Here is a 25555-nt window from a genome sequence, read left to right as displayed (position 1 = left end):
TTGGAGGGATATTAATCATTTTATTGTTGAGAAGGTCGATGAAAAGCTTAAATTACAAGCCAAAATTTACAGGTCACAGTGTAAGCGTGATAAACCGAATCTCGTTGCCATCACCATCAAAGACAACAAGATAAAGTGTCACTGAAGTTAAGGTTTTTGGCTCAGAATATGAGAAAAGGATAACAGCCTTTTTACCATCTTTACCAAGAGTGTCTCTCCATTAGTTTGGTGCTACAGTATTTACACTGAATCATTCAGCATAACGTTTGCCAACCTTTGTTATCTCTGCGATTACAGATAAGTTAATGAAGCTAAGCTCCAGAAGTTAACGTTAGCTTAACTAGAGCCCTTTGGACAACAGCTAACAATGATGTACGATCACCAAAGCACAAAACTAGAACAAAATAGGCTAATGAACTCCCAGCAAACAAGGTGACATGATGAACAACACAGCTAGGAGCTAACATTAGACTAACTTTAGCTAACGTTAGCTAGAGATGTTAAAGATAACTTTATATTTCTTTCCAGCAAAGTGACAATATGTTGCCTCAAACACAATGTTGACTTACCTTAGAACAGATGTAGACATCATTGTTAATCTTATTCACGTTGAGGTGATGTTGTGGTCTAACAGTACTGCACAACTTTATCCAAAGGAGACACTTTTCTCGGTTGAGATGTGGTTTAGGAAAGGGTCAAAAATACACCCCGTCGCCCAGCCTCTCAGGATACCTTGTGTCGGAGTTGCATGTACCCCATGCACACCGTTTGACCATTTTTAAACTTCAAATCTCAGGAAAAGGTCATAAAACCAAACAAAACTGACTTTCTGTAATGCATTTCAATGGACGTCCAGGCAGAGAATGTCCGAGTGTATGGGAATGGCTATACGCACTGTGATTGGCTCATCACGTTTGAGGGCGGGGCTTAGCCATATGTCAATTCCACCTCTTCATCCATCACAAGCTTTAGACATCGTCTCTGGGCCAAAAAAAGGATGATAATGTATTTTGGGACACATTTGGGACAAGAGTTGAAAGGAAAAACAAACTGCTAATGTTACAATGTACACCAATGAAAATTAAACTGATTCATTTCAGATTGCTTAGATTGTATTTCGGCATGGTTCCGGGAGAATGGTGAAAAAAAGTTGGTTAGGAGTCCTGCGTCTGTGATTCTTCTATGACAGCAACTACCAAAATGCTGCCATCTAAGGTACTTGCCACTGGGCCTAACAACTTTTTGGGGTTAACCCTGTAACATCACCTCTTTACTGGAGATGTGCCCCAGAGTTGATGCTATATCCATTAGGGGTGGGAATCGCCAGAGGACCCACAATACGATATTATCACAATACTCAGGTCACGATACGCTATTATTGCGATATTGCGATATGCTGAGTATTGAGATACATTTTGAGATATGTTGCAATGTATTACCTTTTTTCCAACTGCAAATGTTGGAAAACAATGAACAAAGCGCATTTCCGATTTTTTTTCTCCGGTGCCTCCATCTTTGTTATGACAAACTTCCTGCCAAATGCCGCTGTCTGAGACCTCTGCTGACCTCACCAGAAAAAAACCCCAAAAACATCAGCACCATGTAGTGGACCGAAAAAGCAATTGACTTTACTCTCGTACCAAAAATTGTATTTAAATGTGAATGTGCAAAAAATAATAATGTGTATGATAAAAGACTGATACTTGGCATCTGTGTAACAATACTATATTGCCATGCAATAGTATCCATTGCTAGACTCATCATGGTACCCCCACATCTCCTATTGTTTTAAACTGTATATCCCACATCACTATTTGTATTATTAGTATTAGTATACTATAAACAGTTTGGTCATTTTTTGACCCTGATCTTCAGTTTTGATTTTTAACTTAATTTCAACATGAGCATGTAACACTCATTCACTCAAACATTCTTTTATGTCATCACAGAAAGTTGATCTTTTCCAGAACAAGAACACTTAGGCACTCGCAATGTTTCTTTATATGTCAACAAGGGCATTTTAATAGCTCTGAAAACATTGTATGTTGATTCAAAGTGCACATAATCATAGTATTTGCAGTGAGTGTTCTTTTCTGGGAAGTCATTATTTTCTTTACATTTCATTATTGTTTATACTGCTGCCCTGCTTCACATTCATACATTCAGCCCATGGAGTTGTCCAGTACAGCTACATCCTGCTGCTGGCAGCTACTGAACAGCTACGATGGAGCAGTGTGGGGTTAAGTTCTTTGCTCAAGAGCACCTGGCTGGCAGCTGTTTAGATGTAACAAGTGTGCACTCATCCACCGTCTACTGCACTACTGCCTCCCCCACGTATTATTTATATCACTGGAGATCAGTTTTTATATACAAGTAGGGTCCGGTTTTTGTTATTTCCAACAAGAAACAAGGCTAGTTTTGAGTTGCATGTGGTTTTGCACTATGTTTAGAGTATCTGTCCCTCCACAGTACCCACCCTGGTTGTTGGGAGGGGGAAGTCTGAGCCCACACAAGCTCTGATTAGCTCACTGATGTGCTGGTAATGCAGTATGGATTTTTCTTCAGCCCTGATTATGTCAAGCGTGCACTTAGCTTCTCTCTCATAAACCACGTCCCAAAATGTGCCTGTGTCAATATAGTTTTGTTAGTCTCTCAGTCGGTGGTCATTTTTTTAATCGGAGTCCTCAGACAAGTTGAGCAGTTGAAACATGGCTATGCAGGTATAAATCTGCAGTATCCACAGTTTTACAGAAATAACATATAGGCTCCCGTCAGTTAAATGTATCCTTTGTTCAGGCCACTGGAGTTACCTCCCTGGTTGTTGCCACTCTCTGCCTGCATCTTGCATTTAGCACCGCAGCCACCTGAGTTAAAGAATGATACTGTGCAGCCATTAAATTGCACTCTGCTGTAAGCATCATCAATGCTGTTTTGCATTTCTAGAGAGACTAATTTAATCTTCTCTTTTTCATGAAAGACTTTAAGGATTCCATATATTTCCACTCCTTTTTTCTAGCTGGCCAGCTGTCCACTCCTGCCCAGTTCCCATCTCTTTTTGGAGACATGTGTCCCATTGTCAAGCCATATCTTCTACACTGCTTCTTGGTCAAACAACTCTCTAAAGGCTTTTAACCGATGCCAAAAATGCAGAAAATCGAACCGGTTTCAAAAACTTTCATGATGGATACACATTTCTGAGTTGCTGTGTAAACTTGATTGACACAAGATGAGGTCGCATTTATTTTATATATGCAAATACGGACAAAGACCTTCAATCAGCATCTTACAAATATGTGTGTATTGTCACTGATGTACCTGCACAATGTTGCCTGGTGTTTTTCTCAGTCACTCAGGTTCTTAGGATATTTGTAATATCTTGCTTGGTTTGGCCCATTTACTCCAAGTCACATACACCATACAAACCTCCAGGCCTCTTTCCAGAAACACTGTCCTGTCTTTAAATGCACTGTTTCTTTCCTACAGTCCAGTGATTCATGTTCATTTTACAGGCTGTTCTCATGCACTGTTGGTATGTATACTGCAACAGTATTTGTGTATAACCCACTTAATCATGAGTGCTGCAACCATGTGATGGATGTGCTGATGGGAGTAAAGAAGGAAGTAGTATAAAGAGTGAAAGGAGGCAGGTTGGAGTGGTGGTAGTCTGAGTGGGCGGAATTTCGCTGCATAGATCAGCCTCTCATTAGGCGGAACAAGCCACCCGCTGAAGTCCCGCCCTACCACCTCCGGTTGTGTAGCAGTTTTCAACCTTCAACACGTCCTTTACTAACTTCTGTAGTGTTTGATCTTGCGGGGATGTAGCCATTTTTCTGCCATGGTTCGCATCCTGTAGGCAATATTTTTGTGGGCGTGTTACACCAAAACCCGTTTCCCCCTGGCAATATTTTTGCAAGTGCACTGTTGCTGTGGCACCGCCCAGAACGGTTGTGACTGGTTGAAAGAAATACAAGCAGCCGGGGCGTTTTTTCCTCCAATCTTAAAGTGAGAGTCGGCGCAGCCAGACCTTTCTTTTCTTGAGAAAGGTCTGGTGAGCGAGACTAGAGTGGTGGCTTAAACAAACATTTGACTTCCCCCAGGGGACATGTCTTATTGTCATGTGTGAAACAATGTGAACTTTAGGTTAATGTAAGGTTTGCTGTCACGATGCTGTTGTCATGTTGATTACAAAAGAGGACGCCCAACCATGATTCTTTTCCTAAACCTAACCTACGTAACTTCATGGAATGTAACGTGATGATGGAGCCTGATCTCACTCCAAAGTCATCAAAATCCGGCCCTTGGGCAGTGCTTTTCGGAGTCAGACACCAATAAAAAAGGCGTCCTTTAACGTTGGCATGATACGCAGCCAGTTGCGGTTATAGTGTAACGGCCGCATCAGGGGGAAACACAGCAGGACAAAGATGGAAGTTAAGGCAGCGAGAGTCTGAGTGGAGTGGGTGGAGGGTGTGGATGGATGGGTCCGACAAATGTAGACTTTCACCCAAGAGAGCGCTTTTCACATCCCGTAAAATTCTAAAGCCAAACCTTTCCTAAATCTAACCACTTGCTTTTGTTGCCTAAACCCAACGATGTGTGTTTGTGGTTGAAGAAAAAAAAAAAATTTGCAGTGTTGTACCGATGTTCCTGTGAAAACGGAAGTGTATCTTGAAAGATGACAATGCATGTAAGAGGCAGAACTTGACTTGTGTTCCAGAACGTCAACATGTAACATGTGGATGTGGAAAGTCCATGACCAAAACGTCAATATGTAACGAGGTCGGAGAGAGAATGTGTTGGATGATACCCAACCCCCAACCATGTTTTTTTCCTAAACCTAACTTAGCTGGTAGGGGCGCTAATTTGTTAGATATCACACGAACTGTTGTATAAGGATACGCTGTCATTTCACAATGGCGTGGAAATCAACATGCATCTCCTTTAAACTTACTGAAGTACACACAGCACAGCAGGTAATCCAACTAGGGATGCACAATATTGAATTTTTTGCTGATATCCAGTATGCCGATATATAACTCATTCGACTGATTACCAATAACAATATCAATATATTATTATCCCCACCTAATTTTAGTGATCATCACGTCTTTTCTGTAGTGGAATTAGCATCATATTATACATACATACTCTTATTGTGACGGCCCACCAGCAGATGGAGACATGAAATAAAATATATGTAATATTCATTCATTGTGCAAAATAAGAAAATGCACATTGGCCAATTACAATATTTCATTTTAAAGCCTATATTGGCCAATACCGATGCAGATATTATCATGCACCCCTAAATCCAACCCAGTGAACCAGAGCTGCAATCAAGAGTAAATGATTGCTCAATCACTACATAATAGTGAATTTGATATCTTTGGGAACATTTAATTGCATTTTACAGACAAAATAATTTATCACTTTAGTAAGAAAATCATCTGCCGATTAATGAATTATAAAAATAATAGTTGCAGCCCTACAGTGAAAATCTATCTAGAACAATGTTTGCTATTATTGCAAAGTAAGGCAATTAGAAAGATGGATCAGTTTCATTAAGAATAAAAGTCTACACTTATATTAGCAGCTGAGGTTGTGTAGACACAGTGGTGCTCTGAGCTAAATGCAGTAACATGCCACAAGGTCAGTAACAGGGTAGGCACTACTCCTTGAAGGCCAGATTAAACTTCCTAAAGTATTTCTTTTTTCAATTTATACATGCATGTGCACACTCCGGTCAGTATCAAACAAGTTGTCATTAGCGGTGACACAGTTTCACATACTGTGCAAGAGTGGCATATAAATTAACTGCTTCTGAAGTGTAACTAATAAGCACCAGTAGCTAATGTTCAGTATCAGAATGCGACCATATCCTTAATTATGGCACAGTGACCAACTATATTTCTGTCTTGCGTTTAGTTATCAACAATAAAACACACAGATCAATCAATATGAAGCCATAACATAAATGAACACTGACTCACCAATCTGTTGATCTAGGCTACTTTTAGATAACATGCAGCCGTCGATCCTTCCTGGTGAAAGCATCAGTCAGTTGCCTGCTAGAGCAGCCACATGCAGTGTAGCCAATCTTTTCTTGTACAGTCTGTTTAAAAACACTTTCTGTCCCTTTTGTTGATGTAGCTTGGTTAAGGTTGAGGTCATCCTCCCTCTCGCGATAATTTGGTTTTTGCTTTGAAAATGCTTATGTTATGTTAGCTACAATGAGTTCTGACATAGTGACATCCAAATGTCAATTATATGTATCATACATAACACAGGGGATGTCTGGCATATTTATGTCAAAAGGCACAAAAGAGTTCTGCTTTTTCATGTTAATGTTGTAGAATACAGGACTGAAGTGCACATGTGTAACATGCTTTCATGGCTTGCGTTCAAAGTGAATGGGAATTCAAAGCACTGCTCTTCTCACGATTATTTTCCTACTCAATGATGTACAACTGCAATTTGCAACCCTGTCTCTCTCCCAAGTTGTTGAAAACCGGCGCTTGGTCAGTGACTTCCAGCGTCAGACATCGATGAGAAAAGCCGTCCTTTCACGTCGGCATGATAAACAGGTGGTTGCCATTATTGTTTAGCGACGCCTAGTACCGTCAGGGGGAAATGCGGCGAGACAACAGCAAAAGTTAAGGTGGCGGAAGTCCGAGTAGGGTGGGAAGAAGGTGGGGTGGCTGGGTCCAACAACCACCGACTGTTACCCAGGCAGCCGATGTTCGCTTCCTGTGTGATTGTAAAGGCAAACCTTGTTCTTTTTTCCTAAACCCAACCATGTGCTTTGTTGTCTAAACCCAACCATATGCATATGTTGTTGATGGAAAAAACCCCATCAATTTGTGGTGTTGTACCGACATAGTGCCTTTATTTTGAAAGAAACTGTTTGCAAACTGTACATTTCTTGTGAAAACGTGATTTACAAGGGAGACAGGCACCTTGCCTACCCTGATGGCATGTCACTGGCTAAATGCCAAGCAAAATACTAAAACATGCGTGGTTTAGTGTGTTAACTTGCTAACGTTTAAAAATGAGGACTTAAAGTACAATTGAGGCTGCAAGAATGTCTTGTCTTTTTAACCTATTTATAACATCCATCTTTGTGAATTCACCATATTCAATACAATATATTGGGTCTTGCCTTCTCATCACATCTAACCCAAGCTCACCTCACACGTGTATTCTCCTTCTGGCATGTACACAGAGCTCAGATATATCCCAATAGCTCTCTGTTTGTTTCACAGTCTTGAAAGATGCATGCAATAGTACAGGTTAACATTTGGAACAGTACAGTGGGAGGAGGCAACAGGGGACCTGCTGGCAGAAACAAAAGTTGGATAGAAACTCCCACATGAATGACATCAGCTTTCCAAATGCACAAGTTCATCAAATTTTCAAATGAACTAGTTTTGGAACAAACTAGTCAGAACTTGTTTTCCACAACTTTTTTTGTCTACAAGAACAGAGGCCTCACTGGTTACACATTGTCTGCTGTAAAGAAAAACACCATACAGCTGTCTCTTGACACTATGTTATAGAGTTGTTATAGTATTTTTTGTAGTTTTTACTGGTTATAGTGAAACAAACATTACAAATATTGTGATACCAATGGGTGAAGGGATGAACTCTTGGATTTGCTCTAACAAAGGATGCATAGATGTTCTGTATCAACTCCCCTGTAGAAAGGTTTTGTGTATCCTCATTTAGGAGCTTCCGTGTTCCTCAATCCTAGCTCATCCCAGAACAAATAGAAGCATCGGGACATGCTTAATGATGGTGAACCCAATCAAATTCTGTGTCCAGGATATCAAAGATTGAGGAGTGAGGAACGATCGGATAAGGGATTGGCATGAACCCCATGCAAAAAGGAAAATATGTGGTTTATGGGAAGATTTCTTACCAGATTATTTTTTGACCAGGAGCAAGGAAGTCATTGCTCCTGCTTAGGAAACAGACCCCCTGTAAAACCCAAAGCCAACATATTTAATCTCTTAATTTAACAAATAAGATATAATGTGTTAATTAGTCATTTTAAATGGTGATGTTTGGTGGATTTTTTTTACTTTTTGATAGAGCCAGGTTAGCAGTTTTTTCAGTAAAAGATACTCTTACCACCCAAAATGTCCAACTATCGCACTATAGTCGGACTCCCTGTCTGTCTGAATGTTTGTCTGTCCTTTGATTTTCTTGACAACTGTTCATCCGATTGATTTCACACATGGCAGGTGTATTGATGAGGACCAACGGAAGAGCAGCGTCGAGTGCCAGCTCTTGAGATCTCTCTCCTGTTTATTGGTAGTGTGTTACTACCGGCAGCCGTACACACTGTGTAGTGAATTGAGAGAAGACCCCAGGGAACAGCTTGCTTTCTGTGATTTGCTAATACTAATTGTCACACCCCACATGGCATGCTAGGCACAGCTTTCTCTCCGTCGCTCCCTACTGTACATTCAAGAACAGATGAAGAAAGAGAGAGCGGGAATGCTACATTGTAGCAGACTTAAACATTTCAAGCATCAGCATTGTAACTTTTGAAATTGAAGCTTGTTTTTCCCTGTAAATAGCCAGGCTTTGACTTCATTGAAAATGTTCGTGTCAGCTTTTTTGCAAAGGATTGCTAGGGGATGCAGTTATGTCATGTCAGATATATTGGTCAGGAAACAAGGAAGTGCAGTATTAAGTGTCAGGTTGTTGTTATTAGTGGTTCTAAAGACGGCTGCAAGAAGCAAAACTGGTGGCCAAGCAATTGCCCCATTCCGGACAGGCACATTTTGACCAGGCTCTAGGGTTGGGTAGCGTTCACATTTGAAGCGATACAAGTAGCGGTTCTGGTACCTGGAATTCAGTACTGGTACTCAAGGGTACCTTTTTTGCTACCTTACTTTATCTGTCATAACAAAAATATAATTTTTTGAGAAAGCTGCAGGGGTAGGCGAAACTGCAGTTCCACCTGTTTGCTCTTTTCTAATCACAAACAGCTAAATTTATGTTTCTGTCTGTCTGTCTGTCTGTCTGCTTGTGTGTGTGCATGTGTATGTGTTTCTGCCTGTCTCATAGTGACACTAGGCTATTACTAAAATAACATAAAAGAAAATAGACCAGACTCCCAAACTGTCACAGTAGATCAGCACTACAGTGATAGTTTAGGCATGGCTGTGGAGCATAGCGGTCCTGGAGCTCTGTGTCTTTCCAGGTACCTGGCTTAATGGCACTTCCGCCTCCTGTCTGAATTTGAACCTAGCTACTTCGCAGAGCTCTGTTGCCAGCCTCAGAGCTGTGCGGCAGGCTTTCAGACTTCGGGGTGCTTCACAGCTTTTCCACTTATTGTTCAAACCCAGTGTTCTCACTCAGATGTGCTCTAAGGTACCAACAATTGGCATGACACTATAAAACTGATGTTATTCAGTTGTTATCCTTAAAAGTACAGAGTTCGTTACCCAACCCTCATGCACAACTTAATTTAATGTGCTAAAGTTATAAAAGATGTACACTGACAGAATCTCTATTCTGTTAACACTGCCTTGACTCTGGGGCAGAGTGCAAAACCAATGGTAATTGCAAATGCAGCTGGCTCCATCTTGTAATTAGGAAGTTATGCAAATAGATGCAGAATTAATATACTGGTATATTAACAATTAAAATAATGAAGTAGAGTTTCAAATGTGCAAAGATAACGGCCAATATGCACAGTAGCCTTATTGCTGCAATGTCCTCAGTAAGCTGGTTGAAGTGGAACATTTTCCATCCAGTTTGGAGCTGGAAGTGTTTGCTCTGCAGAAACCCAAGTAGCTCTCCACTGCAAAGAATAGATGTTACCTCAGTGCGTAAAAGGCACTTTAGGGTGACATAACAAATAATGCGTCTGGGCACCAGAAGTGCAATTGATTGCAGGTAAAAAAAACCCACACTGATATGATTTCAGGGGGTGAATCAAAGCCCAGCCTGCTGCGAATGGTGCCCCTGTGGTAGCTATTGGCAGTGACCTCACAGGAAATTGTTGTTCAACTCTGGTTGATTGTCTTGTTCCTGTGCTCCATGAATGGCAGTTCTTCGGTCCATATCATTATCCCTTATCCCGTAGCAAAAGAGATCTATTTTTAGTGCAGGAACAAACATTTTGAACAGTACAAAGCTGACTCTGCCGCTGTTTAAAGAAGAAGTCCTGTTAGTGATATTATTCTGGCTATTTAGTTGTAAGTTGGGGAGAAAATTTGAATTTCAAATGCTCATATTTTCTTTCTCCTCTGTTCATGCAGAGTTTGAAACATCTAAACATCTCTGTTGCAATGAGCATGTTATATTCAATGACTAATACAATATGAATAGAACCACCAAAACACACAAGATGGTGTTTTATATGTAAAAGAAAAGAAAAATGCTGTGTTCTTTTTCATTTGAGCTAAATATGTCATAATATTTTTTTTATTTTTGAAGAATATTTGCAGGAGTATATGTCTAAAAGGAAGTCAAGCAAACCACAAGCAGTTTTAATGAAAGGTGTACTATATTAACTGCTGTGTATCCTAAATCCTTATCAAGCTGGATCTGTTTTTTGTTTTTTTTTCTTGTCCTCAAAGAAGCAGCAGAGCTCACGTTGCAGTATCTCTGCCAGGAAACCAGACAGGCAAGACAAATAGAATCCTGCAGCCTGGTGCTCACCCCCGGACCAGGCGGGATGAGTTCGTCTGTCATGCCCTTGTGCAGAGAAGCCAGTGGCTGTCCTTCTGCCTGACAGAGTAACACGCCGGGCACCTGTCCACATCGCTACATGCCTCACTAGATGCTATCTTGTAACTATAAACTCTCCCTCATCTGCGGCTTTCCCCTGACGATGCAATGACAATATCATGGAAGGTTTTCCCTCCTCTTTATGTATCCCTTCTGTATCACAAAGCTTCTCCTCCTGAAGCGGAATCATTTTCAGATAAACTAATCTGTCCTTCCAAATCCCGCCTTCCCCCTGCCGCGGCTTTGCCATCAGATCCCAGGGGATCGATGGGCTGCTGGTAAGAAGACTCTTGCTTCACCCTCAGTGAACCGAGCACTAATTATCAATTCAACACAGTGTTAGGGAGTGGTAGTGTGCACTTCATTCGACAGTGTTCTCCTGTTTTAAATGGGACCTCTACCGGCACTAACAGAAACCAGGTCTTTGTAACAGGAGTGTGTGTGTGAAAGGGCAGGAAAGGCACAGTGTCATGTTCAAGTAGAGCAAACAATGTGTGGCTTAATTTAAATAAGCTTCATCACAGATTGATGTGACACAGCCTCGTGCTCTGAAAGCATATTTTAATAGGGAGTTAAGTGAATCGTGAAAGTGAGGCACTTAACAAGTTTTCCATAACCATAACGTCATTAGTACATGACGGTGATTACCTAGTGTGTGTGTGCTCCATCAGCATTATCAGTTCTGTGGATACCAGATCAACAGATAGCTTTAGGTCTCAGTTGCTGAGATACTTTACTCGGTTTCTTGACTTCACTGAATTGTTTCAGTGCTGTTTTAGTACTTAAATAATGAGGTTTGGGATATTTTAAATAGTGGGATAACAACGGTTCAGGCATGTGTAGAATTTCTGTTGGATATATGCCACTGAGGTTACTATGGACACATCCAATGCACCAAAAATATCTTGGATCCCAGCGGGACTTGGATTCTACACTCTAAACCCAAATTTGTTCACTCAATTTGATTTTTTTTTTATGGAAACAGATTGCACTTAAAACTTTTAGTTTAGTATAATACAGTAACATTAAAGTTTTTAGTACAGCAACACAAAATAAATGGGTCATGTGACCCTTGTCTGACAGGAATTTTATGTCAGTTTAACATAAATGTATTTGTTGTATGAGCATTTAATTCTGTGTCATATTAATATAAAAAACATACACATTCTGCAACAATTTATTTTCACTTTCATTGAACTGTAAAATATATTATGGAAGGCTTGGTTTACCTGATTATTAGAATAAGGCAAAGAGATTAATTTTGAAGTGCTCTTTAACTTTGTTAGACACTCCAATATCCACACAGGTGGGAGGTCACTGACTGTGCATATAACTTACCACAACATTAACTGTAACCCATTAGAACCATTGTGAAATACATAAATATTAATCACTGCATAACGGGTAATATTATTGATCTAGAACAGATTTTAAACACAATTGTCTTCCACTTATGGCCTCTAACACTCAAGGCATGCTGGGAAATCCCAAACATGTCACAATATGTTAAGTGCACAATGATTGAGTTGTTTATTGGCCTTAAAATAATAGGTCAAATTGGCGTTATACATTTTAGACAAATTAACTCAAAACTCAGTATATCAAGCTCACAAGGGATGTGTTTTTTGTGTCAAAGTTTTTATGTGTCATTTTGACAATTTGGGGCATTTGTGTAGACTTAACATTGAAATTTTGTGTCATGGATGAATTGGGGTTTACAGTGTACAGTATGGATGGAATAGACTGTCCTCCTGAGAAGAATGGCAGAATCAGTCATTTTAACAAATTACATTCAACTGACAATGCTCTCTAGAGACCATAGGGATTATGACTCTGAGATGATCTAATCTAAATCCAATCTAAATTCAATTTCAAAACATCAGCTCAGATTTTTGGTCAGTTCAATAACCAGTCAGATACCAGCGGCCATTTTTCTTTGAGCCTGTACCGAAACATTACATGTTAAGGACAAGCAAAAGTGAGCAATATCACACAGAGGGAGGGCTGTTGTACTGAATATCAGCACTGCCAGAATAAAGCCATGAAAAGCAGTTGTTTTTGCACAGATAATGCCATAAAAGCTATTGTTTTTTTACTGAGACATTTCTGTGTTTTTTACAGGGATAATGTTATGGACAGCAGTTGTTTTTTTACAGAGACATCCCTGCATTTCCAGCCAGGAGAGTGCCACAAAAAGTGGTTATTTTTTTTACTGAGACATCGACAAGCTTTTCCAGCTGTGATTGTAACACCAAAACCGTGTTTTTCAAGCCCAAACGTGACCTTTTCAGCTAGCTGAGACTAGACTGTTGCCAAGCAATACGTAAACATGTGTAGACACACGTTACTCCAGGCCAGCTACTTTATGTCAAGTACATTTATCTGCACGTTTCCATTTATTGTGCAACCAGTGAAATGAGAGCCTGTTGACAGTCGCTTCTGTCAACATATTTTTTAAGTTAACAGCTTGATCCGACCGTGTGTTGTGCCATCGACTGATGTCATATCAGCAGGTTAGCAGTGAAGTATCCAGGCTTCTTTACTTTCCTTTGTCCTTTTTTGACGACATTCATAACTTCAGTCAGGACCACTTTAGTTAAAGAAAACTCAGTTTCTTTTTGCAATATTATATTTCACAATATGGCTCTGTTGTGGGGCCTCTCTGCCTTTCCTAGACCTATGCAAAAAGCCTAAGGCTGAGAGAGCACACCTCTCTGCCCCTCCATGTGCCTACATGGAAAGCCTAGGGCAGGGACAACAGCAGCAAAGACCCCTGGGAACAGAACAGAGCAAGCATCGATGACAAACAGAAATGAGACACAACATGAAGGAGGAGCTGGGGTGGAGGTGGGTTGCACAGCGGCTTGCAGAGGAAGCAGCAACAGTAGGCAGGCCAAAGCAGTTTAAATAGGGCACCCTGAATGAGATTTGCCAATCGATTGCAGAGAAAGGAATCATGTGATCTATCAGCTGACTCTCCTCCATCAGTCAGGTGATCCATCAGTTGACTGGGCTGCTTGAGATCAGCTGACGTTGCTGGGATGTGAGCTGAGCTTGACATTGTGTCCTGCCTGAATTAGCGCTATGCTCAATTTGTGGAAATATGCTCATCTATGCAAAGGGGTTTTTTTTTAATATATTTTTGTTTTTATGATGACCCTTAATGTAGGCTAATTAACTTTTAATGTAATTAGTGGTTCAGAACACCTGTAAAGCAGAGTGATACATGCTTAGTTAAAAGTCCTGGTAATGTTGTACTCTGTATTAGCACTCATGGAATGCCTTTTGTCCAATCAGATTGCTTGGTGGGAACTAACTTTCAGTAATGTTGTTTCAACTCGCAGTAATGTTGTTTCAACAACAATCTGCAGTGCAGTCATTAACTGACAACACTGACATCAATTGTTCTATGAGACAGTGCAGTAACTGCAGTGCAGATGGAGAACAGGTGCTTGAATCACTGAATAGAATTAGTGAAGTGCGTTCAACATTAAATGTATTCCACTTGGACCCTGCCCCCTCGCTCTCTATGTAGCCACTTGTGTAGTGTATGGTATCACATAATATAAAGTGCTGAGATGAAGTGAGTGAGGGCATGGCAGATAATTACTGAAATACACTTTGGCATTTATGCTCTATACAATGCTGTCAAACGCATTCAAGGATAAAAACACAACAGAGCTGGCTGCCGCGTTTGATTGACAGTTGAGGACCTGCAGCACCTGAGGAGACATCAAAACAAGAGTCTACCGCTTTGATTACTTTATTACTAACTTTTTGTTTTTTCCTTTTCCCTCCCTCAGAGTCGGAAACATGCCAACAAAGTGCGGCTGTATTACATGCTACATCCTGTGGATGGAGGCTGCCCTGCCAAGAAGCTCAGAACAGACAATGTGAGTCCTGGTGAATTATACATTTCCCTGTCCACAGTGTTTCCCCATGGCGTCAATAATCACTGAGGAACATGCATGCATAAATTCACAGCTTACCAGTCTCATATGAAAACCTTTGTTGCTAATGTATTTTCCTTCTTTTCCAACACCCGTGTGACCCCCTTTCTGTGTCAGAATAGTTGGCAGTGCCACATTTTTACACCAATGAACAATGTGAGAGTGACGTAGCTGTGGTTGGATGTGGAGAGATGCCAACTGTTCATTAAATACAAAGACACGTTGTGAGGTATCCGGCCCTTCCAGCCCTTCCTGTCATGTAAATTGGAAATACATGACATGTCAGACAGACGCAATTATGTGGCCTGTCACTCCCTGCTTGATAAGAGTTTAGGTGGTGATGTGTGTTTTTTGGATAATGTAGCCTTTACCAGTTGAATCAACCTCTGTTCCTCTATGCCTCCATTAGGGAAAGACAAAAACATTGTTTTTACATACACGTTGCAATTCTGACACTGCTCAGATAGGCATTGAGGTGTTGAGATTTCATGGTGCATGTTGAATTTCAGACCAGTCACCAGAGGAAACTGCCGGCACTACATTTTTGCAAACCACAAATATGTTACATTTGGATGTTTCAGTTTTATCATATATATATTAACATTTCTAAAGTGACACAGTATATGAGCTGAGCCATCAGGAGGTGAAGGGGATGGTGGATAGTGTGACGCCTAGGTGAGACACCTGCCAAACTGCAGAGTTCAAATAAACACAAGAAGTTTGTGCTCTAGAGAAAGGATCAACACTCAGTGAATAACCTAAGCCCTATGATAAGCTAATATGGCAATGCTTAACTATACAAACCAGTGAGCAGTGATAGCTAACATGTCTTTGGGGTCATTGGGTAGGAACCTCCTTTCATCAGTGTTTCGTCTAGTTGGTCCCACGACACCTCCAGGAGGCTAGACAGTGATCTCTGGCGTCCCAGAGACACTCCCCTAATGCCAGGTCTTACTGCTCCCCTCCCCGCACCAACCCAATAACCTCCTTTACCTTACTTACACATAGCTTTCTAAGCCCAAACAGCACTGCCATCTTCAACCAAACCCAGGCTCCATACATGCAAGCTCCAGGTAGAAACAGGGCTGCTACTACCTTTCCTAGCACATTCACCATACTCTATTTCACACGCTACATAGCATAACTACAATATAAGCTAAAGTTAAAGGAGCTAAATAAACTTACAGGATCAGCAAACACACTCACCTTGCCGCATTGGCCTCAAATAAAATGGATTCAAATAGGCCACTCCCACACTTAAATAACCTTCCTCTTCCTGGGCTTCCTCCTTACTTACACCTGGCTTTCTCAGCCCAAACAGCACTGCCATCTTCAACCAAACCCAGGCTCCATACATGCAAGCTCCAGGTAGAAACAGGGCTGCTACTACCTTTCCTAGCACATTCACCATACTCTATTTCACACGCTACATAGCATAACTACAATATAAGCTAAAGTTAAAGGAGCTAAATAAACTTACAGGATCAGCAAACACACTCACCTTGCCGCATGGCCTCAAATAAAATGGATTCAAATAGGCCACTCCCACACTTAAATAACCTTCCTCTTCCTGGGCTTCCTCCTTACTTACACATGGCTTTCTCAGCCCAAACAGCACTGTCATCTTCAACCAAACCCAGGCTCCATACATGCAAGCTCCAGGTAGAAACAGGGCTGCTACTACCTTTCCTAGTACATTCACCATACTCTATTTCACACGCTACATAGCATAACTACAATATAAGCTAAAGTTAAAGGAGCTAAATAAACTTACAGGATCAGCAAACACACTCACCTTGCCGCATGGCCTCAAATAAAATGGATTCAAATAGGCCACTCCCACACTTAAATAACCTTCCTCTTCCTGGGCTTCCTCCTTACTTACACATGGCTTTCTCAGCCCAAACAGCACTGCCATCTTCAACCAAACCCAGGCTCCATACATGCAAGCTCCAGGTAGAAACAGGGCTGCTACTACCTTTCCTAGTACATTCACCATACTCTATTTCACACGCTACATAGCATAACTACAATATAAGCTAAAGTTAAAGGAGCTAAATAAACTTACAGGATCAGCAAACACACTCACCTTGCCGCATGGCCTCAAATAAAATGGATTCAAATAGGCCACTCCCACACTTAAATAACCTTCCTCTTCCTGGGCTTCCTCCTTACTTACACCTGGCTTTCTCAGCCCAAACAGCACTGCCATCTTCAACCAAACCCAGGCTCCATACATGCAAGCTCCAGGTAGAAACAGGGCTGCTACTACCTTTCCTAGCACATTCACCATACTCTATTTCACACGCTACATAGCATAACTACAATATAAGCTAAAGTTAAAGGAGCTAAATAAACTTACAGGATCAGCAAACACACTCACCTTGCCGCATGGCCTCAAATAAAATGGATTCAAATAGGCCACTCCCACACTTAAATAACCTTCCTCTTCCTGGGCTTCCTCCTTACTTACACATGGCTTTCTCAGCCCAAACAGCACTGTCATCTTCAACCAAACCCAGGCTCCATACATGCAAGCTCCAGGTAGAAACAGGGCTGCTACTACCTTTCCTAGTACATTCACCATACTCTATTTCACACGCTACATAGCATAACTACAATATAAGCTAAAGTTAAAGGAGCTAAATAAACTTACAGGATCAGCAAACACACTCACCTTGCCGCATGGCCTCAAATAAAATGGATTCAAATAGGCCACTCCCACACTTAAATAACCTTCCTCTTCCTGGGCTTCCTCCTTACTTACACATGGCTTTCTCAGCCCAAACAGCACTGCCATCTTCAACCAAACCCAGGCTCCATACATGCAAGCTCCAGGTAGAAACAGGGCTGCTACTACCTTTCCTAGTACATTCACCATACTCTATTTCACACGCTACATAGCATAACTACAATATAAGCTAACATTTAAAGGAGCTAAATAAACTTACAGGATCAGCAAGCACACTCACCTTGCCGCATGGCCTCAAACAAAATGGATTCAAATAGCCACTCCCACACTTAAATACTTCCTCTTCCTGGATTTCCTCCTGAGAGGAAGTGGATCTCTCCACCTGATCTCAAGGAGTTATGTGCCCTACTTAGTAGTTCCCCCTGCTGGCCCCCAACTGACATTATTTCTTCAGTAATAGATAAACTGGCTGGTTCTTGCTGCTTCATCTGACATTTCCCTCACTGTCTTCCTTAAACTCTGTCCCCGCGCTCTGAGTTCCCCCAGGAGCGAGACAGCTGATCTTGCTATGAATCCCCTACACCCCACTTCCACTGGACAAATCCTAGTCTTCCATCCTCGCTGCTCAGCTTCTGCTCCTAATTCTGCATATCTAAGCTTTTTTCTTTCATAGGCTTCTTCCACTGAGTCTTCCCAAGGAACTGTCAGCTCAATGAAATAAACTATCCGTTGATTCACTGACCACAACACTAAGTCAGGCCTCTGCCTGGTACAAACTATTTTCTGGGGAACAACAAGCTTTCCGCCTAAATCTACTTGCATTTCCCAATCACAAGCACCTTCTAGGCGGCCGCACCCTTGCCTCCTCACTAACTTATCCCTTCTGTATTTCTCTCCCTCACGGACAAACTGAATTGCTAAACTCCTATCCTTAACACCTTCTGAAATCACCTGTCTTCGTTTCCCTTCGATGCCTGCAGCTGAACATTTCAACACCTGGTTATGTCGCCATGTATATCGGCCTTGTGACAAGCTAACTTTACAGCCTGACAAAATATGCTTTAAGGTTGCGGTACCTGAACACAATGGGCATGATGGGTCCTCATTTACCCACAGTTTTAGGTTCTGGGGGGTTGGTAACACATCATATGTAGGCCCTACCAGGAATCTAATACGATTCTCCTCCATACTCCACAGGTCCCTCCAACTGAGCTTCCTCTTCTCTACACTTTCCCAATTCAACCACTGTCCCTGTTTAGCCTGGGCCACTACCTTTGCACCCCTTAACATCTCTTCCTGTCTACGTATCTGTTCTACAACCAGCTTTCTTTTATCTTTGAGACCTGCTTTATTCCATACCAGTTTGCCTGAGCCAAGCCCCAGGCCTCCCCGGCCAAACTGAACATTACCTACAATCTCTGCATGCCTAAGAGCTGCCTCTGCCTCCTGAACTGCCGATCTTGGGTTCCACTTTCTCCCCTTGGCTGGATTTGGAACCAATCAATCAATCAATCAATCAATCAATTTTATTTATAAAGCCCAATATCACAAATCACAATTTGCCTCACAGGGCTTTACAGCATACGACATCCCTCTGTCCTTATGACCCTCGCAGCGGATAAGGAAAAACTCCCCAAAAAAAACCCCTTTAACGGGGAAAAAAACGGTAGAAACCTCAGGAAGAGCAACTGAGGAGGGATCCCTCTTCCAGGACGGACAGACGTGCAATAGATGTCGTACAGAACAGATCAGCATAATAAATTAACAGTAATCCGTATGACACAATGAGACAGAGAGAGAGACAGAGAGAGAGATGCAGGTAATAACAGTAGCTTACAACAACATTATTGAAAGTAATAATATTATAGTTATAGTTCTGGCTACTGTGGTACAATATGTTGAAAGTATGTATTAATATCTGGCAGTATACATGTGTGACAATAGTCATATGTGTATAATAACAGTAGAAGTATGACTAATGACTAATGATGGCAGCACACCACACTCCTAACTACCACGTCCTTACTCCCAGATAACAAGAGCTCTGTCCTGACCTTGGTACATTTAAATTCCTCTGTTAAATTAGATACTGGCAGCTGAAGTATCCCTTTTCCATACAATGCAACACTACTTAGGCACCTAGGAGCACCCAACCACTTCCTAATATAGGAGCTAACCGACCTTTCAATTCTCTCCACTACGGATATTGGAATTTCATAAACTGACAATGGCCACATTAACCTAGGATATAGCCCAAATTGCAAACACCACAACTTCAACTTTCCTGGAAGTTCTGATTTATCTATTCTATCCAATCCTTCTGCCACATCTTTCCTAAATTTCACCACCTGTTCCTCATCATTCAACTCCACATTGTACCACCTACCTAAGCTCTTTACTGACTTTTCCCTAATTGTTGGGATTTCCTCATCATCTATGACAAACTTCCTATCACTTAACTTCCCTCTACGTATCGAGATGCTTCTAGATTTACTAGGCTTGATCCTAATGCTGGCCCACTTGAGGTTCTTATTTACCTTCTCTAGTAGCCTCTTTGTACATGGCATTGTTGTATTCACCAGTGTCACGTCATCCATGTAAGCCCTAACTGGTGGAAAATGCAACCCGTTCTGTTGTCTCTCTCCACCTACCACCCACTTAGAAGCCCTGATGATTACTTCCATTGCCATAGTAAATGCTAATGGAGAAATTGTACACCCTGCCATGATGCCTATTTCTAGCCTCTGCCAACCTGTTGTGAAACCTGCTGTACTTAGACACAACCTAATATGCTGAAAATATGCTTTCACTAAGTTAACAACTACCTGAGGCACTCTGAAGTAGTCAAACGCACTCCAAATGAGGCTATGCGGTACTGAACCAAACACATTTGCAAGATCTAAAAATACTACATGCAGGTCCCTTTTCTTAATCTTCGCAGACCACTGTTAGAGTCCAACAAACAAAAACAGATTGTTTTTACATTGAGACATTGAAGTGTTTTCAGGTGCTTTTCAGCCACCAAATGTGCAGGATTTTTAGCGACCTGTCACTTTGTTTCCAATAGGGTTGTCACAATACTAAAATTTCAAACTCGATATCGATACCCAGGAAAATATTCAATACTCGATACCATTTTCGATACAGCAGCAAAAAATTAAGAGGCATGTCATTTTTGATGCTATTTTACATAAAACTATGCATTTTGATGGTATTTTTGACTATCATTCTCATATTTGTGAAAAAGAACAATCTCTTCCTCCACTTCCACATTACTCCCTGACAAACTTGAAGAGGATCCTGTACCTGGCTCTGTAGAGTGTAGGTTATAGGGCTGACCCAAAAACTTAGAAGCTTTGAAGCTTCGTTCGATGGCACGGGATTCGATTGTGGAAAAAAAATTAAAAATGAATATTCAGCCTTTTTTTTTCCTCCCGTTTTTTTGGGGGGACCTTGAACGCAACACCATCTCTGAAAAGGAAATAGAAAGCCTGACGTGCAATGAATGGAAACCTATTATCCTGCTTGAACACAGACAGCTAAATTCTTTCAACAATGTGACTCAAAATAATGATATAATAGATTTTATTGATGTAAAATAATATGCTGATGGTGACATTTTCCACCAGTCCGCTGCGCTCTGAGTCTGGTGTCAGTGACACATGCTGCTCTGAGTTGCGCATCTCTGCTTGCGCTGCAGTGCGCACCGAGGGTTTTAATTTTTAGTGTTAAATCAAAAGTTAAACACTACTTATCAGCAACCAGAAGTGTTTTTTCATTTGTGAATATTTTTATCTTAATTCTAGGGTTGCAAGAAACTACCTTTTCGCCATAATTTGTAAGTTATTAACTTTTTTGGACTTTTTTTTTCGCTCAACAAAAAAAAAAAGTTGTTTGCTTGCTCATCCCTAGTCTCGCCACCAGACAATCAGAGATCTCCAGCTTCTTTTAGTCTGGGGACACTCCTTTCTAAAGTGTGTTTAACACACCGGCGAAAACGGCCGGCAACAAAGCAACACCTCTTGCACTTTTGAAAAGGACACACCCTCCCGGAAATGTGCGCTCCCCCTTTTCTCGTCCGCAAGGAAACAAACACACAGAGAGCTTGAAAATGGATGCCGAGAGATTTAACTCCATTTTATAAAACGTGTGCTCAGTCCACAAGATTGTGGAAATGAAGGACTTACAGCTACTTGAGCCATTTTGTACCGCTACACGTGTTTCTAGTGGGACTATGTTTACGAGCACAAGAGTTCAGCGAGCCACCGAAGGACCGCCCTGCAGATTTACTATTGGTTCTGCAACGTAGGGAGTTTTTAAAACTCTGAAATTGTATCCGCCCATCTAAACACAAACTCAGGGAGAAAGTCATCAGTCTTTAGTTAAGCAAAGCGTCTAGACTTGTGAGTCTAGCTCATCCCTAACTAAAATGATCACCTTCTTCTGAATATTAACTTTGCCCCTGGTCTATAAGCTGCTTATAGACCAGGGACAAAGTTAATATTCCATAACTTTCCATCACATGAACCACTAACAAACCCACCTTGCTTTTTGAAATACTGGGTGACATACTGTTGACCCTTTGCTTCTTTCTCCTCTCTTAGCTTCCTTTCTTTCCGTTTTTGGCTACCTGATTTTTGAGGCATATTGCCGTCTCCGCCTCCTTACCTGCAAATAGAGTGGGGGGGGGGGGGGGGGCGGTGGGCGTTAATGTTTCCAAAACAAATAAAGTTATTGTTACCAGTACATTGTAAATAAAATATATTTGTGATTATAAGTTAGTTAATAACTTAGTGTCATATTATGTTTTGTCAGTATTATAATTTTATTAGGGGCCTCTCTGGGCCCCTCTTAATCATGGGCCCCTAGAATCCTTCTCTGTTTTCCCCCCTTTTCGGTGCCCCAGGTCACAGTGATAGGGACATATCCATTCCAAGTTCCTCTCAAGTGAAGCTTAAGGTTGTGGTGGTGTGATGGAGGAAGTGTTGAGAGTTTGGAGTGAAGAGACTCTGGTTTCTGCTGTGATTATTGGGATTTTGCCAGGTATCAGTCTGGAAATCTGGGCTTGTAAAACAGATAAGGACATGCATTGCTTACTCTCACTGCTTCAGCTCAGCATCCAGTCTTGCTGTTCTGTTTCTCTGTACATTTCCCCCCTAAGCCATCACTCTATACCCTGCCTCTCTTTTTTTTGTTCCTCATCTCCTCGTCTGCCCTCTGTTTCCCCCGTCATACGCCTCTGCACAGCTGTTTTTTTTCACCATTCCCTTTCAGCTTGCCTCGCAGTTTCCTTTTATTTCCTCTTCTCTTGGTTCCTTTCTTTCTAATTTCCTATTCTTTCCTTTTCGCCCATATCCTCTTCTTTCCCGTCTTTTTCTTTCCATTACTTTCCTTTTCTTCCTTCCGCTTTTCTGTCGTTCCACTTTTCTGTCCTATCCTTTTATTTCTTTTTCTTTGCTCTACTTTTATCTTTTCTATTTTTGTCCTTTCCTTTCTTTTTTCACTTTCCTATCTAAGTTCCTTTCCTTTCCCCTGCTTTCCTTTCTTTTCCTTTCTAATACCTTTTTATCGCTTCCTTTACTATGCAATCTCATCCTATCCTTTTATTTCCTCAACTGTAATTTCCCTCTCCTCTTTTGTCTCTCGCTTGTCATCCATTTCCATTATTTGTCTCTCCCTTTGTATTGTTTTCCCCCTCCCTTCCTTTTTTCTTTCATCCACTCTCTTCTCGTCTTGGTCTTACTCTTTTCTGCTTACCATTTCTAATCCTGTTCGTTGTCTGCCCTCTCCTAACCTTCCCTCTCTTTTTTATGTTTTTTTCTCATCCTCCCTGCCTGCAGCCTGCATTACCTTCTCTTATTTCCATTCATTTTCCAACCTTTCCAAACCTTTCTTTCTGTTATCTTTGTCTTCCCTCCGCCAGTTCTTCTCTCACATCTCACCTTATTTTCCCTTTTCCCCTTTCGTCTTCCTCACCGTCCTGTATGTTTCCAACCTTTTCTCTTCCCTGTTCTACTTCCCTCTCCTCCTTTTCCTTCCTCATATTTTTACAAAAAATCTTTTTTGCGACTGTCTCTTTGGTTTGATTTTTCTGCAATCTCTGAGACACAGGAGTCTTACGCATACTCTATCTCCTGCCAGCGCTCAGATGCTTTTATCACTCGTGCTGAAACCATGTGGGATCAGAGCTATGAGATTCAGATAGTGGAACATGGATGTCTCCTTGTGCCCCCCATTTCCTTCCTGTCAGGCAACACATACAACATACTGTTTGATACATATTGTCATACTGTACTCTACTCTTGCAACATAGGATTTTTTGATGAATTATATTAATAATATTGAATAGGCAACAAAAATAATGCTGATGTGAAAAGAATCCTCGATATCTGACACATGTAACCAACCTCAAATGTTGGTGGAGGCATTTTTTTTTTTTTTTTTTTTTTGGACCAGGCTTATATTTGAAATAGGCCATTTATACCTTAATTGCCATGTTCTCTTGTCAATGCAAACATAACCATAGACCGATAAAAATAATGGACATAGCCACTGTAGGGTCACCCATGGGTTTGTAGACTCCCATATTAAAGCCCATGCAGATCTAAGCATTTTGGCTGTCACTGTCTTGAATTCGGCGCCAGAAGTGACCATATTTGGTCAAGAGGGTATAGCTGTGGATAGGGATGTCCCGATCCAGCTTTTTCACTTCCGATCCGATACTGATATTACAGCCTTGAGTTTTGGCCGATACCGATACCAATCCGATCCAAGCGGGTATTATACATATTCACTTATTTTGTTGTCAGTCATGTTAGAAAAGGTTTGATCAAGCGATATTACTCTAACAAGAGCAACTACTTAATCGGGTTAGTTAGAATGATCCACAACAGTTGGTATGAGAAACTGACCCGTTTATTGTTAACAGGGTTAAATAAACAAACTTTAAACTTGAACATTAACATTAAATAAAAAATATAGCTGGTTTGCTTTGGCTGCTTTGGCCCCTAAATAAATAGTAAATAAATCAACACAAGAAATCTTTAAAATGTCTAACACTGAAATTAAAATAGCAGCAAGACTCCACACACTTGTGCTTTGGCCCCCTAATAAATAAACAATAGATTAACACCACAAAACATTGTTGACATTTAACAAACAATGCAGCCTTTCCTTTTCAGTTATTTTAGTAGTGTCAGTGCCAGCCTGGTGCTGCTGTTTCCTGTGTGTCTGCATGCTGGCCTGGTGGATTGATAGTAAGTGCTGGAGCAGATCACTGGAATGGACTGCTTGAATCGCGGAGCACTGGGCTGGCCCAATAACCTGGATCGGACTCCATGAAAAACTGGATGGGAGTTCTTGGATCGGCATTTTTCCATGCAGTCCAATGCTGATGCATGTTTTTTGCTAATATCGGCGGCTGATACCGATCCGAATATCGGATCGGGGATCGGGACATCCCTAGCTGTGGAGAAGTGAGGGGTGGATTTGACTTATAGACTGTACCGATGCCTTACATACTGCCTGTCGCTCAAAGTATCCACGCCCTTGAATATGTGTAACTTTAAGCCTTACAGTTGTAGCACTGAAATGGGTGAGTTGGAAAAATTCGTCATACAGTTGTCATAAACGAGGAAATAAGCTATAGGAACCAAAACCATTTTTTTTGTAACAGGTGGTAAACATGTTTATTTCTACTGCAAAGTTGGGCATGTTTATATGGGGGTCTGTTGGGATTGACTCACTTTTGGAGCCAGCCTCAAGTGGCCATTTAAGGAACTGCAGTTTTTGGTAGTTCCACTTTTGCTGATTGTGTAGCTAGCAAGTGTGTAGCCAAGTAGGACTGCCACTGTCTAAGAATTTTCTTAGTCATCCAATAGTCGTCATTTAATGCCATTAGTCGACTAGTCACCCGCATGTTGAAGATATTAATTTGATTATTAAATTATATATTTTGGGCGGGGCATTATATTATATATTTTCCTGACTGAACCCGACCCGAGTCCGAGACATATATAACCGAGCCCGGCCCGAACCCGACAGACTTTCTGATTTTTAAGTCCAAACCTGACCCGAGCCCGACGCAGTTTGTTACCTGACATAGTTATTGTTATTGACAGTGTGTAAATGACCATCAATAGGATGCTGTTAGGCACAGGCAAACACGCCG

The 25555-nt window shown here is 41.2% G+C and overlaps 1 protein-coding gene across 1 annotated transcript in view; it reads left to right on the top strand.

The window, feature by feature from the left end:
- The window catches only part of zmat4a (zinc finger, matrin-type 4a), a 225278-nt gene that overhangs the window by 72897 nt on the left and 126826 nt on the right, over positions 1 to 25555 (top strand). Inside the window, exon 3 of the mRNA XM_078170954.1 lies at positions 14547 to 14636. Coding sequence (XP_078027080.1) covers positions 14547 to 14636 — 90 coding nt within the window. The remainder of the gene's footprint in view (positions 1 to 14546; positions 14637 to 25555) is intronic.

This window comes from Epinephelus lanceolatus, chromosome 9 (assembly GCF_041903045.1).
Source record: "Epinephelus lanceolatus isolate andai-2023 chromosome 9, ASM4190304v1, whole genome shotgun sequence".
NCBI lineage: Eukaryota > Metazoa > Chordata > Actinopteri > Perciformes > Serranidae > Epinephelus > Epinephelus lanceolatus.
This window is presented reverse-complemented; position numbering and strand designations above follow the sequence as displayed.